This window comes from Rhyacophila brunnea, unplaced genomic scaffold, assembly GCF_057557595.1.
Source record: "Rhyacophila brunnea isolate RB1 unplaced genomic scaffold, BYU_Rbru_1.0 scaffold_21, whole genome shotgun sequence".
Classification (NCBI taxonomy): domain Eukaryota; kingdom Metazoa; phylum Arthropoda; class Insecta; order Trichoptera; family Rhyacophilidae; genus Rhyacophila; species Rhyacophila brunnea.
Window position 1 is genome coordinate 24,084,289 of NW_028232871.1, and position 21,451 is coordinate 24,105,739.

A 21,451-nucleotide genomic window follows, 5' to 3' on the forward strand; every position below is an offset into this window, starting at 1 on the left:
CATAACATCTTAATCGGCATGATATGCACACAGAAATTATATAATATACACAATAATATTCTTTTTTACGTGTAGATCTACTTTTGAATACAAATAAAATGTAATACATAGGTACCTAACATACATGGTGTTCAAATTAAATTTTATTTTATCACAACAAAAAACCGGTAAACACATTCGTGGAAAGTGCTTTCAAATGGATTGGTTTGAAATTATTAAAATTCACACCAAATAATATATTTCGAAAATCATGACATATTTATTAGGTGGTAGAAAATATATATTATCTAATATAATATAAACAACGGAAAATTATAAATTTAAATCTTCCCAGATTCTTATTTAAACTTCATTGTCAGTTTACTGATCTTAGTCTAAACGTCTATGGACAAAGTGACAGTCGTGTCTAATTTCATATCAAGCCTCCGAAAGATAAAGAGTTGCTGTTTCAAATTTGATTTGGCTCGTGTGTATGTATAATATACATAAATATGAACATGCTTTTGGTTCGACACATAATAATTTATTTATTTAATTATGTAATGATAAAAATTATATTCCAGGGTTTCGTTACATTGTTTTTATGTGTATGAAATGAAATCTGGAACGTCCACTAAGTTGTAGTGATTATCGTTACTATGTATTGATGTTAATATTACACAATATTGAACATAAATAATTGGAGGAATCCACAATAAATGTTATTTGGCATCAAATTAGCTACACACTTCTCGATATCTACCAAAACACTTGCAGCAGAGGCAATAATTGTATACAAAATATAACATAAAAAAGGTTTATACATATTTCCAGTGTACTTATGTTGAATCTAAATTATTGTTTCCCTTTGTATGTGAGATAATGTATTTTGATCCATTGCGTTCCCCGCTATCAAACAATGAAATAAAATTAAGAAATATAATATTTTACATCACTGAATTTATGCTTAGCAGTTTTAAAACAAATCACTTTACATATTGTACAAGTAACCCCAGTTCATCACGACTCCGGTAAGTGCGAATTAGTTATAACGCAATCGATTTTTTTCAGTTTCAAAATGTCCAGGCAAGTTCTTAGATTTTCATACTAACAGCAAGTATCGTTTTAATTGTACAAATATTCCTTATGGCTGACATCCCAGGGTTGAGGAATATGTAATAGTTGTAAATCATCTGCCAACTGCAAATCTATTGTAATTTTATAATTTGAAGCAAACAGTTAACCCGGCCGGCGCGGATGTCTCACCGCGTACAAATTGCGCAAATTTCACAATGCGCATGTGTACGTCAACGTCACTGCTTACGTATTTATCATGTGACACTGAATTTTTCACATAAAATTGACCTGATTTGTCCTTCTCCTGCCACCTATCATATATTTTCAAAAACATTCGGTTCAAATATAATTATCACCAAAGTTCATTCAAGCAGAAGTCTTTGGAGAGGATCCGCAAGCAAGCCGACGCCTCTGCAGCACCCCTCCCGTTGCTTCCGCTTCTGTGTCTAACCCCGTTGCCGTCCCGCCGGAAGAACAATATGCCCCCCACACCACCTCCTTCCAGGCAGACGGCAATCACACCAAGCGCGAGAAGAATGCTAAAGCCTTGGCCCGCTAAAGGGATAATTATTGTGCTCTTATTGTTTAAATCATTTTGTAAGTTAAGTTGTTTGATTTTCGAAACAGTCTTATGATTTCCCGTTGTATTAGTTTACCACAGTGACAAAATAAAAAATACATCCTGACATCTTGAATAGAATAAATCATTAGTACAACAACCATACATCTTCATTCAATCCTGCGCTTCATTGTGAACACTAAACTATAACTGCACAAAAAATATAACCAATTTGAGTAAAGTAATGTTCTTAAGGTGTTCATGTCTGCGTGGAGCTTTTCCATTTCAAGGAAGGCGAGTCGTGGTGGTAGAAATTGCACTCGGTCTTGTTGAGGCAGTGTCTCCCAAAGTGGCAAGGCTTGGGGTGGAACCAGTGGCATGCTGGATTTGAGCAGTTTGGATAAAACTTGCAGATCGTGGGCAGTGTTGACGCAGACGCCGATATTGACTTGTAATTTGACACGGGGACCACCCTCGACGCTGGAAACAAAATAATGAGATTAATAAAACAAATATACACTAGATTAGGAGTGCACAACCCGCCATAACGTTATTTATTTAATTATTTTATGAGGGATGTGAAATCTAAAATTACTACAAAATTTTAGTCTACCAAAATCAATAATTATTTTTTTTGATAGACACCCACGTTTTGTTTTTCGGTGTCTTCAGGCTCTACGTAAATATACAACTGACAACGATTGAAGCTGATCACAGTATTCTATGCCATTATGTAATTATCTCAAGAGACAAAAATCTCATCATGGACTTGGCAATGTGGATGAATAAGACAAGACTAACCTATGACAGGAGATACTGCAGATAGAGCCGTGGAGCCCCCGAGATGTTTTGTCCTCAAATTAAATGCGTCCGTGTGGGTAAACGGACAGTCTCTTCTCACGCACGACTTGTCAAACTTGCACAACGGGTGGCCGTACGCACATTTTTCACCAAATGCGCAATTAGGGAATGCCCTACATTGTATCGGAGGAGATCCGGAATAGAGCGGAGGATGATAGAATTCACACGCCTTGCCGAGTCGACAGTCGGGGAAAAAGCGACATCTGGTCTCCCGCGACGCTATCGACAAGGATAAGTTCCGTGTTCGTTCGGAGGGTACTGTAAAAATTCAAACTAACGTATTATAGTTACAGAGATCAGTGTGTTTCACTTAAATTGTATTAAAACAATCATATTCAATTAAAAGATTATAAATATGGAATTATTAGCAGTCTTTACAACATTGTGGTTTTCTTGACCTACTTTAATTTAATCAAGCCAAATTCCCAACCAAAAACGGCAATGAAGGTTTTACCGTATTTATGTATCAATGATGTTGGAGAAAGCTTCTCTACTAAACGAAGGCTAAATATATGAAAGAAAAGTTGAAAACGGGACTACTAAGAACAATATTTAAATTAGCTGCAAGTCATTTAGCATTGCAGATTCATTAGTAGCAAACTTCACACTATTATCATCGGCATCCGGCATATTTTGAGTGAATGTGACAGCAATAATTAAATTTCCTCATAATTGATACTCACATGAAGGCAAGGAGTCATATTTATTACTAGACGGATGTTCAACAGTCGGGGTTTTTTCTTTGGTGCTAATCTTTGAAGACTTCATTTCATTTCTGTCAAAAATAATAGGTGAAGCTTTTCTCTTTCTGGGTGGCTCTAGAATAATCCCAGACAAAGTCCCTCTGTCCTTCATTTCACTACTGTCATTATTGAAATCAATAGATTTCTCACACTTCACCAATTTCTTCGCGTCTAGTGACTTGTTATTTAACGCTAATTTAATCTCTACACTCTTCACAGGTGACGTCAGAACAGCGGGTTTCATGTGTTCATTTTGTAATGAATCGCTTGCAACATTTTTATTAATAACAATTACATTTTTTGATGATAAACTATCCCCAGATGATAAAGTATTCTTTAATTTATTCGGTGATACTTTAACAATCTTTTCGACAGCCTTATTCTCACTTAAGTTACCGGCAGCGATAGACGTATCATTTCCTATTTTTTTGGTGGATTTTATGTCTTCTACTACAGTTTTATCCGTTGTCTTACTACTGGATTTCTGAATATCTTTTGTGTTTTCTAATTTTTCTGATTCAGTTCTTTCGTTCTCGAGTTTCTTTTGTAAAAATATATTTGGGTCTAAGCCATCCAGAGTAACGACAAACTGTGGATCTTTCTTCTCATCATTACGAGGAATCCTGAAAAAAATAATTGTAACGATTATTATTCAACCTCAGTTGACCATTAAGAAAAAGCATTGAATAATATTAGTGATGAGTTTAGCGAAATCTGATGACTACGTTAAGCAGAAAAAAACTATCCCACATGTCTCAAAATTACTCAAGAAGGTACAGTAAAAACAAAACAATGATTCGGTTCGTGGATTGTATGCGTACAACCACGTATGAATACATACGAATACGCGCTCAGTGGCTGCCAGGTATTTAATACAGCTCTCCATCCGCACACACACCATCGACCAATCGAATCATTGTTATGCTTTTACTGTACATGTGTGAAACACAAAAATTTTCAAGTTTTCCAACCAATATATTATAATCGAGCAATATGATGACGAGATTGCTCGCAGAACCAAACTGGCATGGAGCGCATTTGGGCGCCTGAATAGTATCTTCAAAAGTCATTGTGTGTTAAGGGCCCACATGCCCAACGAAGGTCGAAATGGAGATTTCAAGGTATTTTCAAAGCATTAGCCTGAACATTCCTTAAACATTGTAGATAATCTATTGATATAATTATCCTTTAAAGGATAATAAGGCTTCAAAACTATATAAATGTTTAATAAATGTTCAGGCTAATGCTTTGAAAATACCATAAAACCTCCATTTTGACCTACGTTAGGCATGTGGGCCGTTAAGCATAAAGTGTGAGCTACCAACGCTCACGTGTGATGTAATAACGTAAGAGAAATCCAAATATTACGAGTAGCGCAACGTGGTATGGAAATGTACCTGTTGGACATGACGCGAAAAGATCACAAAAGCAACGAATGGATAAGGAAGCAGACAAGAGTACGCGGTGTGATAGACGTCGCTAAGCAGATGAAATGGCAATGGTCTGGACACGTCGCTTGGTAGTGGACAACCGCTGGACAAATGCTCTCATACAGGGACGCCCTAAAACCCGCTGGATGGAACGAATTCATAAAGTTCGGCGGATGTACATGGCAGCAAAGAACTAGGCACCGAGAAGAGTGGGGGGAGCTAGGAGAGGCCTTCATCCAGCAGTGGATCAACCCCAGCTGATAATATAATAATATATTATGATTCTATATATACAAATTTTAGAGGAACAATCAATCAAACAAAACATGAAGAGTTTGCATTTAAATATCGATGATATAAAAGCGGTTGGTTTTTTTTATACAAATCACACCGTAATCATATTTAACTATTGATAAACTATTTTATTTTTTGATTTACTTTGAAAGTCGATTTCTAAAACATAAATAATTGCACATGCTGAGACAATTGTACAATAAAAATAATACTCCGCGAGACGTGATTCCATCAGAAATCTTCATGTGCTGAATAATAATTTTAAATACACACAATAACTTAAAAACTCTATTCCTGCCCTAGGAAAATAAATCAATTCAATGAATATTTATCCTAGCTGAAAATGATAACAGAAAACCACAATATGAATCAATATAGTCAATGAAAAATCAAGATTAATAAATCACAATATATTGTGCATTTTTTACAGTCCGTATATTTGCACCGCCGAATCACTTTGTGACTAATATACAGCCGTAATACAGAAAAAGAAATATAATTCAGAAATCTAGTAGAACCCCAATCTATGCCAGCACATTTTCATCAGCTTGGTGGTCGGCAAAGTCCCACAGGGAAGAATAATACGATCCCTACTTATACATGCTATATGCACTCGCGATTACGGTTTAGGTCCACAATGTATTTGCATAGAAGTTGGATTCCTAGGAGCTCTACCATTGGGTCCATCGCCAGATAGAAGTTACTCACCCGTGATCGAAAACCATAGACAAGATACAACACGAGCGCCACCGCGAGGTCTCACATTAAACTTGTCGGTCTCTAGCTACGTATATTTTGTGTGATTATTTTAAAATGGATATCCCTACTAATTTGTGCGATGAAATGGGAGAAGCAATTCATGATCCTGATTGAGCTTATGAGTTGAGTAAAAGTAAGTACTACGATGATTCAGATACTTCTAGTGCCCCATCAGAAAGTGCTACAGCCGCGACCTCTAATTCAAATGTAAATAATAATTTTGACAATCTGTCTTCGTGGACTACTGGGCCTTTTATACCGGTTGTTCACGAATTTGATGACTTCTTTCCTGGAATCAGCCCAGCCCGCACACAAATTTATCAGATAGCTCTAAAGAAATAGATTTTTTTGAACATTTTTTGAATTTAAATATTATAATGGACAGAATCGTAATCAAAACAAATAACTACCTATTATACAGAAGACATTAAAAGACAAGAACCGTCGCCGAAATCACGAATGCATAAGTTTCGGAAGTATTCAAGATATATCAGCTGTTCCAAGTGCAATGTGCCGTTATGTGTATACCCGTGTTTTAGACAATATCATGAAAAGCTTAATTATTGAAATTTTGAAGTGCTAAAAAAATATTATTACGAAGAACATTGGTGATGATTTTATGTGTTCTGTTTAGTGTAGGTCACAATTAATTATCAAAACAAACTAATAATATTTAAAAGTGGGGTGGTGTGTAAATAAAATATTTATCGAAATTTGGGTTTTTGGTTAGTAGTAGCCGGTAGACTACTATCTGATGACAAAGGTGTGGGAAGAAGAGTGCTATCCAAGGGACTGGGTGAACGGTGAAATCATCACACTTCATAAAAAAGGTGACCCTCTTAGCTGCGGCAATTACCGAGGCATTACGCTACTCAGTGTTCCGGAAAAGATTTTGGCAAACATCCTCTTAATGATAATAAGGGACACCCAATAATGCACGTCCTCAGGAAAAACCAAGCCGGGTTTCTACCTGGTCAAGTGTGTGCAGACCAAATCCACAACCTTCGATATCTTCTCCAGCAGAGCCATGAACTGAACAGTCCGATGGCCTGCTGCTTTGTGGATTATGAGAAGGCTTTCGACAGTCCGCACCGCCCCTCCCTCTGGATGATACTTGGAGCATACGGGATCCCTCCCAATATCATTGCCATAATCAAAAGCCTGCACGAGCATAGCGAATGCTGTGTCAGAATTGGAGACACTGTCACGGAATGGTTCAGGGTCACGACCGGAGTCAGACAGGGTTGTGTCCTTGCACCGTTTCTCTTCATCATTCTCTTAGACTTCATACTACGGAAGTCAATACCACCCGACCGAGGCGTACCTGTTACCCCCACGGTGAAGCTGTGCGACCTGGAATACACCGATGACGCTGTTTTATTCGACAACTCAATCGAGGGCATTCAAGAGAAAATCGACAGGTTGCATAACAACTCATCTCGCATTGATTCGATAATGAATGCAAAGAAAACCAACGTCTTGTCTAATAGCACCTATCCTGATCCAGATTTCCCTCTGATTAGCGACGGACAAAACATCGAGAGCGTCGACAGCTTCAAGTATCTGGAGGTACACATCACGGGAGATGGCATTTTGCAGAAAGAGCTCACTATCCGAATGGAAATGGCTGGAGCAACATTCAACTCGATGCGGAATGTCTGGGACTCACGATTGTACTCGGTCAAAACCAAATGGCGCCTATTCGACGCTTGCATTCTGACGGTGCTGCTTTACGGTAGAGAATCATGGCACCTTACGAAGGCTCAGAGCAACTGTAACCGTATACTGAGCTTCAAAAACAGATGTTTGCGACGGATACTGGGTGTGCCGTATGACTTTAGGAGCAACGAGGAGATAAGAGAACGCACCAAGCAGCCTCTCATCACGCTGAGAGTGAAGAGGCGACGTTGGACTTGGCTCGGCCACATGCTGCGGATGCCAGAAGAGAACCTCAACCTGGCTTGCCTGTTCTTCAAGCTGACCGGATTCCGGCGTCCTGGAAGGCCGCTAAATACTATCTACAGAGTGTATACGGCGGAGCTACGGGATGTTGGTTTGACCTGGAACGAATCAAGAAGACTGTCGAGCGACAGGGATTCTTGGAGGCACCGCGTGGTGTCCATATGCTCCAATTAAGGGGCGGATATGGCCAAAGAAGAAGACTATAATACTGAACTGTTTATAATCTGTCATTGATGCACTTGTCCAGCGCTGATTCGTAACTGTCATGGCAAGCAATCTTGTTCGTGATTTCTTATCAGATTTAAACGACGAATGTTTATTTTTAGTCGCTAGTAGGTACCCATATTTAATTATGTACGAATAGATACGTACCAATTTCATTTTGAAAAATAAAAGTAATAATAATATAAGCGAAACTTTAAAAATACCATTTATTTTTATTTTACCTATATGTGGTTAAGTACCTACAAGCAAAAAATATTAATTTTAAAAGCCAAGTATTTTTTAATTTATTTAACAACACCATCTTCGTAAAATAAATGGGTACTTATGTTATTTATTATAATACTTATGCTTCAAATACACTCTATGACGATCGGTCATATATATGTCGAAAAACCCGTTTCTTATGTTGGCGTCCTGTGTCATAGGGTGTCACAGAGTGTAAATACGATGTCATAGCTCTCATACAATACGTATGTATAATATGTCGGAATGGCATAGATTTGATCATTTGACACTAAAATGCTCTTAGCATATATGTGCCCGATCGTCATATAGTCTATTTGAACCCTTAATTATTAATGCCGTCACGATAATTAGCATCAAATTTATTTAAATGAAAACAACTACGCCAAATAGCGTAAGCGACATGTCTGGAAAACATATATCGCGTCATAGACATAGGCAAAACAGCATTACTGCCTCTATCTCGAAAACTAAAAGCACTAATACAATTGTATTATAATTTCAGTATAGGCAGTAACCAATTATTATTAACCATATTAACCGAATTCATTTTTGGAACTAATTACGAAAATTATTTTAAAAAAACCTTCTCTAAAATTTATAAATTGTCGCTTACGTTGTTCTGCCGATTATAGATCGATATGAACAGGGGTCGATTATGAGACAGACCAATTTTTGACATTATAATCTTCAATTAATTATCTGAAATATTTTTTATATAAAAAAAATCTATCTAAATCTATTTAAAATAATTTCCATATTTTGTCCATACGCCATTGACAAAATATCCGGCAACGTTGCTTTTGTACCTCACCGTGGTTGTGTGAGCCTGCAGGGGTACGCTTCTCGCCGGCAGTATGGTCGGCAAGCGCGAGAGATATTTTTTTGGCGGCGAATGCTTTATGCACGCAAACCATAAAGTGTGTCACGCTCGCCCTCCGCAAAAGCAGATATTATTATTGAAAATAAATCTCGCCGTTTTCGAAAACCATCATCCGAGGTGTTCATTTGTTATCACTCCATGTCCCCAGGCAAGAGACGATGCCCTCAACCAGGATACTGAGCGAGAAGGTGAATGCATCTTCTCCCTAACGCACTTGACGGGAGGTGACAGTAGCCTAAAATCATTAGGCTACAGTACGTTTCCGAGACTTTACCATATTATGTCTTATCAATTATTCTAAAATACAAGGCCAAAAACTATCAAATTATTGCATACACACTTTGTCACATTAATAATATAAAAATATTAAAATTGTAACATTAAAACTTATTACATATTTGTATAATTATTTGCTTTCATGGGTTGGTTCATTTCTGCATAACGCCAATTAATCGATATCGCGGACGGCAACTTAAATGTTAAGATGAAATTAGTAACGTTGCTTTCTGTTAATCCTTGATGGAAGGCCATTCATTAAAAGATTATAATACTTCGATAATCCTACATTTCATGCTAAATTTCGAGACCGGTTTAGCCTAGCAAACATTGTCAACAAACAAAAAATTGACAATACTTGCACAACCCGATCTAAAAATTTAATAGAAATATACTATTACATCATAATCTTGAAATATTAAATGTTTATTTTCAAAGACGGCAAATCGGCACTAGTTTGAAAATATTCATTTCAAGAGATAATTTCACACTCACAAAAATTTTGACAGAACCGATGCGCCACCGCTACTTTTCATAAGCTTAGCCATGTCGATATGCGTCGGCACATAATCGGTGCCTTTAAAATTGCCTAACATATTTCCCATCGGCTCCGGCACGTACTCAGCGCTGTCTTCCCCAGCTTTCTTCCTTTCACCGTCGCTCACATCCATTTCTCCTAGACTCTCGGTGTCCATATCGATCTCAAAGTCAGAATTCGAGTCTCTGCTCTCAAGGATGTTAGACGTGGGAATTTTGTCGGATGATACTTCTATAATGATCTTCTTGGGATCTAGATTTCTTCGCATTTTTAAAGTGATATTCTTCGTTTTAGTTGGACTGACTGTCGGTTTCACAGGCCTCTGAAAGATAAAACCAAAATTATTACACGTTACAAATACAAGAGATATAAAATAAATGGCCTTTACCTTGTGTGTTTGTCAGAGTTCGGAGGTTGTTTGTTTTCTAGTTTTAGCCTCCCGCTTTATACAATTGGCTGAACTACTTTCATGGCATATAAATTCTATCAAAAAAATATAATCGGAAGTATGTACAGATTATTACAGCCTTTGAATTTAATTTTATTAAGGTAGGCTGTAAATAATATTTGGTGGTCAACGGTTCATAGCAAAAGTTGAGAAATGCCAAACTGCAAGTAAGTCCCATCTGCTGGCCTCCCCGCGGCGACCTCCGGGCAAAGCAGCGTAAGCTGTTGCTAACAGCAGGGGGCGAAGGGCGAGTGACCGGCGCCATAAAAGTGGCCTTCTGGCTGAGGGAAGGAAATCCCCGACAGAAAAACCTGGTCGAGCCAACCCTATTGTGGCTTGCCTTGCCTCCTTAAAAAACAACCGATTAATACAACACCATCACATAGGCCTCGGACGACAACCGGCTTTGTAAACCGACAACCCAGCATGGAAATGGACAATGAAACCGGTACAGTAATCCTCTCCGACAACTCGAGCATGCGCATTGGGACATATAATGTTCGCACCCGAAAAGAACCTGCACGCCATACGCATCATGCACACCTACGGTATGGACATCCTAGAGCTGAGCGAAGTGCGCTGGAAAGGAGCCGGGAGAAAGTTGATTGAAGGTTACTCTATTGTCTACTCAGGTCAGGAGCAACATAATCGCCAGGGAGTGGCAGTATTGATGTCAAAAGGAATGGCCTGTTGCCCTCGTGAATTGGGAACCAATCTCGGAGAGACTAATACGTGCCTCCTTTAAGATTCCTGGTGGCTCCTTGACCATCTTTCAGTGCTACGCCCCCACTGAGGATGCCGACGCGCAGACAAAGGATGCCTTCTACGATTCTCTCCACGCGGCAGTCTCCACCATCCCCCGAAGAAACCGCGTAATGCTAGAATAGGACCGGTTTAGAGTTTCCCCACAAAGACATTCACAAATACACGTGGAAATCTCCTGATAGATGCACTAAGACGCAGATTGACCACTTCTTGTACAGCTTGAAGCACCGAATGGAACTTTCTGACGTGCGCACCTACAGAGGCGCCAATATCCATAGCGATCATGAGTTACTCATTGGAAATATCCGAGTAAAACTCAAGACGCCAGGCGAGGCCTCCAAAGAGCGAACGAATCGACGTTGAGAAGCTCCGAGGCCACAGAATTCGGATCTGCTGTACGAGATAGTGTAGATCGTCCTTGGTACCAGAAGGAGTGAGCAGCCAAAGTGGATGTCTGACGAAACGTGGGATAAAGTTATTACCAGACTCTAGACAGGGTAGTCAAACAATCCGTGCGGACAAGCGCAATTTTATGAACCGGCAAATTGAAGCAGCATAGGAGGCAGCAAGCAGAAATGACACCAGAAAACTCTTCCGAATCACCCGTAAAGTCTGCGGCAGGCGACCACCGACTCCCAGAGCCATTCATGGCCTCAGTGGAGCAAGAGTCTGACGCAGAATGCGTCAAGAAGATTTGGAAGAATCATTTCTGCAGAGTGCTGAACCGCCCACCCCCTTTTTGATCCCTTCGACATATCTGCGGAAGCTTTACTTTTGGACAATCCCCGAGCGACCGACATTTCCGATTGCCCACCCACACATACCGAGATAAAATCGGCTGAACGGAAAGGCATCAGGGGAAGACGGGATTCATCCTGAATTCCTCAAGTACGAATAGTGAATGCTGTGTCAGAATTGGAGACACTATCACGGAATAGTTCGGGGTCACGACCGGAGTCAGACAGGGTTGTGTCCTTACCCCGTTTTTCTTCATCATCCTCTTTGACTTCATACTACTGAAGTCAATACCACCAGACCGAGGCATACCTGTTACCCCCACGGTGAAGCTATGCGACCTGGAATATGCCGATGATGCTGTCCTATTCCACAACTCAATCGAGGGCATTCAAGAGACAATCGACAGGTTGCATAACAACTCATCTCAAGTTGGTTAGAAAATCAACGCGAAGAAAACGTTTTGTGTAATAGTACCTGTCCTGATCCAGATTTCCCTCTGATTAGCGATGGACAAAACATCGAGAGCGTGGACAGCTTCAAATACCTGGTGGTACACATCACGGGAGATGGCATTTTGCAGAAAGAGCTCGCTATTCGAATGAAAATGGCTGGAGCAACATTCAACTCGATGCGGAATGTCTGGGACCCACAATTGTACTTGTAAAACCAAATGCCGCCTATTCGACGCTTGCATTCTGACGGTGCTGCTTTACGATAGCGAATTATGGCACCTTACGAAGAGTCAGAGTAACCCTACACTGAGCTTCGAAAACAGATGTTTGCAATTTATACTGGGTGTGTAACGAGGAGATAAGAGAACGCACCAAGCAGCCTCTCATCGCATTGAGAGTGAAGAGGCGACATTTGACCTGGCTCAGCCACGTGCTGCAGATGCCAGAAGAGAACCTCAACCTGGCATGCCTGTTCTTCAAGCCGACCGGATTCCGGCATCCTAAAGGCCGCTAAATAATATCTATAGAGTGTATACGGTGAAGTTACGGGATACTGGTTTGACTGGAACGAAGCAAGAAGACTGGCGAGCGACAGGGATTCTTGGAGGCGCCGCGTGATGTCCATATGCCCCAACTAAGGGGCGGATATGGCCGAAGAAGAAGAAATATATAATTTCCTATTATTTATTCTTCATCAAAAATATGCAGTAACAAAGACTTACGCTTAGAAATGATTTGTGCGCATCGGCTACTGCTCTCAGAAGTAGCTGGGGGGCTGCAGCCCTTCCCTGGGAGTGCGGATGAAGGGGACGCGGGGGAGCTCTCACCACACTCGCCACCGCCATCAGGGGCTCTGGTGGTAGAGGGACCACGCTGCAGGATCAATAATAAATACCAAAATATTAACCAAACCAATGACACACATTACAAATGATCACATTCATGTTAAAACAATTATAAACCAGATGATATATAGATGAACAATCACAAATATGTTAAACGTGCATGTCACTCGTATCAAAAAGTGAAAGAAGGCAGCAATAAATAACTTGAGATGTTTTTTGACATTGGTGTGAAATCATTTTATTATTGGTCCACATCTGCTGTTTTTACTGGATGAAAACATCTGCTTGCGTTCACTGCGTGTAATAATTGACTCCGTACTTTTAAACTTTCCACTCCTGTCATACTGATACATACAGCAACACCGAAACAATATTCAAATTACATAGTGTTGTGTATTTCATTACTTCATGACACTCATGTCATTACTACAGCCTTAAGATTAGACGAAAATTAATTCAGGAGCCCTAGGTCACTGCGCTAATAAGATGATGAGTTTAGGGTTGAAAGTGTTTAAACTAAAATGTCATAAGGCCCCATATTATTATAGTAATAACTCTTTGAAGTACAGAGCCTACAGATGTGTCATTATTTTGAATTTAAATTCATTAATGCACTGATTAAAACCATCATTTATTACCTTGAACCAATTCTTTTCTTGACTAAGGATTCTGGTTTATTCAAGGCGCTTCCTTCTGACTCCCTGTGTTTACCTTTGCCGTCACTTTCATGATCAAGTCGATCGACGAGCCTGCCTTTGGCCGATCCCTTATTGCGCGATTCCCCGCCGTGCTTATCATGCGTTTTATTCCCAAGCCTAAAAAACAAGCAGAGAAGTATTCATTTAAACAATTCGGTGCATAATTACGCATTACTGACATAATAGTACATTTGGTTTAAATCCAGCGTCTGACTAAATTTATATCCCATTTTTTCAATATGCATTAGATCTAGAGCAAGGATTCGATGGATCAAATGAATAATTAACAACCATCCCTCGTAAAAAGGCTGTTACATAATAAGGAGTGAAAACAATGATTTCCGTTTTTAGGCCTTCGGTGATGTACACATTACAAAATCAATAGTCCAATATTTCGTGCTTTAGACATCTAGACCAGTGATACCAGTAGCGAAGGGTGGAGGTAGGCTGTTAAGATCCACCATAAATAGTACACATTAAACTTTGTTAGTCATACGTATTTGTTTTTATTGAACTAATACTGCAATTTACAGATGGTATTGCTTTGTTGTTAAAAATCAATTGAAACCCTGCCTAAACCAAACCATAATAGTTTTGGAATACTTTGGGTGATACGACAAAATTGTGCACACTTTTTCATTCATTTGTTTGCGTTGCATTAAGTATACACATTAGACATATTGTTATTTTTTTTTTTGCCTAAACCAAACTATAATAGATAAAAATATTATTACATCTATAAAATATCCAAAGTTGTGTATGATTTAATTGCGTAATTTTAGATATTTTATAGACAATTATTTTTTTACTATTATTTATTATGGCTTGGTTTTGGCACGGTTTAATTGATTTTTAAAAACTAACCAACACCATTTGTAAATTGTAGTCTTATTTCAATGAAAACAAATACGTATGACTAACAAAGTTTAATGTGCACTACAGTAAAACCTCATTTATACGAATTCCATGGGACCGAAAATAATAAAAAAAATTCGAATTACGAAATATGAAATATGAAATGTGGAAAATACTAAAATTTCGAAGAAAAAAAAATATTTTTGTTTTTCATTAATTTCGTTTCCAATCATAGATGTGCCCACCAAATTTCTGATACAATTATTTCAAATTAAAATCTGTGGAAATACCATTGATTGAAGTTACCAAGTAGCTAGAATTATAGAAAAATACAAAATATTTTTTATTTTTCCGATTAGAAGAAAAATCTGTCACAATTTTCAATGAATGGCTCATGAAATAGTGTACTTTATTACGATTTATTGAATATTTTTATATGCCAGGACTCTGAAATCATTTCGAATTACGAGAATTCGAATTAAAGGTAATGGTTTTATATGAAAATAATGTTCAAGGGACTTTTTTTCGTGAAAATTTCGAATTACGGCGAAATTCGAATTATCCATGTTCTTATTAACGAGGTTTTACTGTATATATGGCAGATCTTAACAGCCTACCTCCACCCTTCGCCACTGAGTGATACGCATGGAAAGCCACTTGAGGTCCTCTTTTTATTTTTCAGTGGCACTCGACGCTTTTCAAGAATAAATTTTTAACCTGTTGGCTTGCTACGACCAACCTACTAACCGACAGTTAAAACACGAGTGACGCTTTTGATATTTTGGTTGTGTGATCCTTGGTTGAAAAATGGACACCACTTTACAGTAATTACTGCTTTATATGAAATTCTAAAATTCTCATAACACCAACCACGTAAAAGAATTTTGTTTTACCAGAAATGGATGTTAGTCACTTGTTTAACTTACTAGCTCCAAACACACATTGAAAAAACAACATGTAATTTTGCCAGACCCTGGTTTCAAACCCAAGGAGCTTATTATTAGAGCCATTTAACCACAGAAACAAGCAGTGATTCTACAGTAAGGACAAATAAGTCACAAAATTTTACCTGTCACCGATATCCCCCTCTTTGTCTCGTCTCTCAGACCCTTTGCTAGGCTGATAAGGATGAACCATATTCACTGTCCTATTAGTGGATGCTCCATACCCAGAGAAGGTAATACTGTTCTGTCTGGCCCCGAGTCTGTCGCGGAGAGGACGCTTCGGAAGGATGAGCTCGATCTGAGGTAGCTCGCACTGGATGGGAGACGGCGCCTTCCTCACCTCTTTCTCTTTGGCCGGCGGTCTGATCGGAGTGATGACGGAAGGTTTGTCGGCGATGTTGATAATGGTCATATCTGGTGTGACTTGAGGTAACGGAGGAGTGCGAACTTCTCTTGTACTGTTGGCTAACTGCGCCTACACAATATAAATTTAACTATCAAATCGACACTCCCTACATATAATCCCGTATCTTTTACCATGTTAAATCTAGTTTATTATTTCACTTTAAATTTTGCTCAAAAGTTTATAGTTTTTGAGATATTACAGATATGGCATTGTACTTCGGATTCGGGCTATAGATTTTTCGTAGAAGTGGCAGATACAAGATTATACTTCGGACTAGATATGTAGACCGTTCTTATAAGTGGCACAAACGAGGTGGTACTTGGGACTTGAGACACACACTTTTATTGTAAGTGACATATTCGGAGTTATTTCAGGGTACAACTAATTAATAAAAGGTAGGGAAATATCAGTTACGTAGTTTTACTTCTTTAAAAAGATACAGGTATTGAGTATGGACGTCATTACTTTGGGATTACTTCACACTTATTAATTGTTTTTAATAATTGTTTTAAATGAATAAAATGGTATAAAATAAAAGTATCAGTAAATGAAACAAAATAGAGCAAAATCCTATTTTTTAAATAGATAAGATTTCTCAGAGGACAAAGAATAACCATCAACTTTTAAAATTCAGCTTTAGCTTTCTAAAAGATTAAAAAACTTAAACCTAATTACCATTAGACAGTAATAAACCTGAGCTTCAAGACAAAACAGAGAAAATTATGATTATTTATTATACACATATTACACAAACTTCCCCACCACTTCGCAAGCTTCCCGCGTATACACCGGTAACTGGGAGTTGCCCATGTATTTGACGGAGACCGCAAGTAGTTGCGTTCTTGTACTTTACGTAAAAACGGTGAAGTAAGTACTCTTCCCAATGTTTTATTATGCCTACCCATAGAACTGAGTGCGTAGACAACGAAAATACAAAAGACATATAATCACGTAAGTGCCACATACGTGATTATACGTAGGGAGTGTCAAAATGGTGTTTTATTTCAATTAATACTCAGTAACCTTACTATCAGAATAAACGTAATATAACAATATTATAAAAGCTCCACCTCCATAGGAGGTTTTTTGTCAACATCTTTGATAGAAACCCACAAGTTGGTAAGTTTTATGTATTTAGATAAAAAAAAATAATGAGTCTTTTCCGGGTAATGTACATACATAATAATATTAAATCCTTCACCAACACTTACATTGGCGTCTTCATTGAAGTCGACTCCCATCAGTTCCTCAGCCTCTGTCCGAAGATTGATAAAATCCTCATCTTCGGATCCCGACTCGAGCTGCTGTGACAGTTTCCTCTTGAGCGATTGAATCTTGGCGTTGATCTCGTTCATCTCTTTGATCTTCTGCTCGCGAGGCTGCTTCGACAGTCGCTCCAGCGACGACTCCTTCTCTATCTCATTAATCGAAGGGATATCGAAAGAATCAACTTGACCGCTGGTCATCGCCGTAGGATTCGCGCTCGCAACTAACAATTGAGAGACCTTCGAAGGATCTATGAGGGGGAATCTGTTTCTGTTCAGCAAACGTCGTTTCGTGATTGTTTCACTAGAATTATTGTTCTCTATTACTTTGTCAGGGGGCTCTGGCAATGAATTGATCGGTAAGGTCAATTTAATGCCGTGCGGCTTGAGTATTTGTCCCGCAAACACGTCGGTGATGGATGGAGACGATTCCTTTTCGAGGTTCATCAGAAGCGGTGGAATCGTCGGTCGTATGCTTTCTGTTTCGCTGCTCTTTCTGGGCTTTTCCTTTTTTGATTTCTTCGCTTTGACCTTGGCTTTTTCTTTCGCCTTCAATTTCTCCTTTTCTTTCTTTTTTTCTTTACTGCGCTCTTTTTTGATATTGACAACTATTTCGGCTCTTCTAGCTTTTAGTTTTTTGATAGGATCTGTCATTTTAACTGAAAAAAATTGATGCTATTACTAAGCGGTCAATTTATTATGATTATAAATATTTATTGTTTATGGCGCATGGACCATTACATGAAGAAATGCATATTATAATATATACATAAACCAATATTTCCCAATCATATGACATGCACAGGCATGTCCCACATTTGAAAACAAATTATGTGATGTTTCGAGTCTACTGACATGCCAATTGACAATTTTATTATTAGAAGGAGTTTTTTCGGTACAAGTCTGTTTACTGGAAGCCAGGCGGGAACAACGGCGGTTTTCATAGGCGATTTCGGCAAAATTCATAAATTCAAAAATGATAACCCATCCTAACCTAACAAATAATCCAGTATATCGGCTATTTTCAATATCTGTTTGTCGCTGGTTTCCACTAAATAGAGAAGAACCGTTTTTCTTGTGTCAATGATATCTGCGCGTAATATCATTTTTCCAACAAAAGTATACAGTATAGTCAATTGCAAACTCGAATGGAAAGGTTTACTGAAAATATTTTACTACATGTTAAATAATAGATGGAGGGATAATAATGACGTTATGAGTCAACGATCCTTACCTAAATTAGTATTAATGGTAACTTCTTGAAGCTTCTGCAGAACCTGATGGAGCCAGCTGACAAACGCCTCTGTATTGGTGGAAAGGAACAATTGCAGATCCTCTTCCATCTGCGAGCGTGTCCTCTTATTGGCTACCATCACCATGACATAATCTGGCAGTTCATCATCTACATATAAACAAAATACCAAAAAGACATTTAATGACAGACACATTCCTATTAAAACTAAACCATTGATCGTGGGGTGTTTAAACAATTGTTGACTTCAGTCATCAAAATTATTTCCGGTTCCATTGTTTAGTGGCATTTATTCTAATTTCTTTGGATGAACAACATTGTAGCCGCTATCGAATGAATACAATAGTTTTAGTCCAGTTAGTTACACATTACGGAGCCTACTGCGATCAAATTATGACCAAAAATTACTAAATAATATCACAGTTTTGGCATTGTAAAGTGTAAAAAACATTGTAAATAATATACAGACAATACAGGTAGCCCTCATTCATTGCGATCGGTAGTTATTAATATTTTTTTGTCTCGCATTTACTTTGAAGATGTACCATGTATCATTATAATAAATGTATCAGATTATTTGACAGTTATCAACAAATTTTACATAACAAGTGGAGACATGCCATGCAAGGTAAACTATATAGTCTTTTTTGCAAGGCGGAAAAAATTTATGTTAATTTTTCAATTTATTGAAAGTTATTTTGTTATTATTTTCGTTTAGTTTATTTATAAAGTGTTTTCATATTTAAAATTGTTTTGTTTTTCACATGTCCAAAACATATCACCCGCAATCAACAGGGAGTTAAGAGAGAAAAAATCAATCTATTCCAACAAAACAGTTAACTCCAAAATCATGTAAAATTCAGATAAAAATGCTATGATGTAATCTATGCATTTAGTATGAAATAACACTTTTAACGGAAGTTCCACTGGTTGTGATAATTAGATAACCGCTTGAGCTATCATTTCAATGTGACGCTAGTGAAAGCGCACTAAGCAAGCGCGTTTGCATTAGTTGGCCATTAGATATAATTAACATGATATTTAAATGTGGTAATTAAATATTAATTAACATGTCAGCAGTGATTGTGTTAATGAACATTACAAATTTAATACCTACGTCCACAACATGACATGAAAAACAAAGAAATACAAGCAGTATAAACATAATGTATAATGTGTCGCAGCACCCCAATTATTGTGCTTATTCCACAATATGTATCAGTGGCGAAGGGTGGGATAGGCTGTGGAGATGTCACATAAATAGTGCACACTAAACTTTGTCAGACATACCTACTTATTTGTTTTCATTGAACTAAGAATACAAATTCCAAATGGTGTTGTTAGTTGGCAAAATTCAATTAAACTGTCTAACCAAACCATAATGGATATAAAAAAAATTCTAGGGCATGGATTGCCCAACTTTTGATTTCGCTAGGCTACATCTGGTGAAGAAGAATTGTCTTGGGCTCCACACAGAAAAAGCATTACCACCAAATTGATGAAATTCCGTTCAGAATGAATACCACCCAATTTTATCAGATCAAGATAATTTAGTAGATGCATCATAACAGTCATTTCAAGAATTAAATAATCCCCAGACCTTTCACATACATTTCAAAGTCCCCATTTTCGTTCTGTGACATTGATTAAATAAATGAAAAAGATTTAAAGGAGGAAGTAAGTACTTAAGTACATGGTTTTTTTTCATGTTAAGTTATTAATTAGGTACCTCTTCTAAATCACTGACGTACGAAATTAAGGGAACCATAATACGTCTATAAGTTTAAATTATTTCTTATTTTGGAAATATAGCACTAAATAGCCGGGGGTATTCATTTCGGTATTTCATTGTCATCCCTAGTCAATCTTTAAAATACGAGAAAATTTACAATATTACAAAATATGAATCAATAATATCTTACCAACGTAGCATCCCAATTCCATTAACTTCGCTTTGATGGCAGACTGTAATAAAATAAAACTTGGTGTAATAAGTCATTATGAAAAAAAAACAGAGGTGTCCGGTGGACAGCAGATTCGTGGATTTTTTGACAATATGTAGCAAGATACTTACACGCATCTTTTGGCCAACTTCACTTCCTATGGCCTCCATTTTTTACGTAATATAATACTTCACGACAATACTGAATTTATGTACATATAGAAAACGCTGCCTGACACACAATAATCCCGGACTATCGAGACATATCGTCCATTACTTTATGTTGACATTTTTCGCGGGGTTGCCACTTGCCAGATAATTTTCATATAAAATAAATAATTTATATTAGTCTATGGCAGTGTTGCCATATTTTGAAAGTGGAATTATAGTACAGTGCATTCAAAATTATAGTATTTCGGCCAAAAATATAGTACGCGTTGAGTGACCAATAATTTTCTGCATTTTCAAAAAATTAAACGAGGGGTAATTAACGTCTTGTTTTTTTAGACAAAATTCAAATGTTTAGTCAGTGGTTTCCAAACTTTATGTTACTACGCCTCCCTTTTAAAAAAAATCTAATCTAGGCGCCTCCTTACATTACATTAATTTTTGACGAATGTGCTTGTTTATTAGCACAATCAATTTCAATAGTTAGTAGTCAATCCAAATTCATCTTCGTTCATTGACAAATGGATTCTATCATGGACCCCACATCCCGAAGCGGACCCCTGGGTCAGGATTTTTCAACCACATATTTAAAATATTTCACAGGTCCAAAACAAAGCAGCGCCGCAGGTGAATTTTTTTGCTATTAATAAAATAATGTGAGAAGTGCATTAGCAAACTAAACAAGAACTCTGGCGTAGAATCATTTAAAAATAATGGAGACATGGCAAACTTTTTTTTTGTCATTTTGATTTCCTAAGCTCCATTTTTTTATGAATGCCTTCACTTTGTCATTTTAAATCAGTGAATGAATTAGTAGTCCTTGGATTGATTTATTCGCTCAATT

At 37.7% G+C, this 21,451-nt stretch overlaps 1 protein-coding gene across 3 annotated transcripts; it reads right to left on the bottom strand.

Annotated features, from left to right (window-relative positions):
• Positions 1 to 1,047: 1,047 nt before the first annotated feature.
• Positions 1,048 to 20,724, bottom strand: Nab2 (Nuclear polyadenosine RNA-binding 2). 3 transcript variants are annotated; one of them, XM_085948708.1, is made up of 11 exons: positions 20,572 to 20,724; positions 20,420 to 20,462; positions 18,480 to 18,647; positions 17,192 to 17,904; positions 15,700 to 16,049; positions 13,716 to 13,892; positions 12,955 to 13,105; positions 9,787 to 10,151; positions 3,160 to 3,842; positions 2,417 to 2,734; positions 1,048 to 2,095 (listed from the first exon to the last, which is right to left on the bottom strand). In XM_085948708.1, exons 1-11 carry the CDS (start codon positions 20,608 to 20,610, stop codon positions 1,875 to 1,877), a joined length of 3,228 nt encoding a protein of 1,075 aa, XP_085804834.1. In that variant the 5' UTR covers positions 20,611 to 20,724; the 3' UTR covers positions 1,048 to 1,874. The 3 variants fall into 3 exon arrangements, with proteins under 3 accessions (XP_085804834.1, XP_085804836.1, XP_085804835.1); XM_085948710.1 differs by having other exon boundaries at positions 1,743 to 2,095; positions 9,913 to 10,151; XM_085948709.1 differs by having other exon boundaries at positions 1,743 to 2,095; positions 9,886 to 10,151.
• Between the last annotated feature and the right edge of the window lie 727 nt (positions 20,725 to 21,451).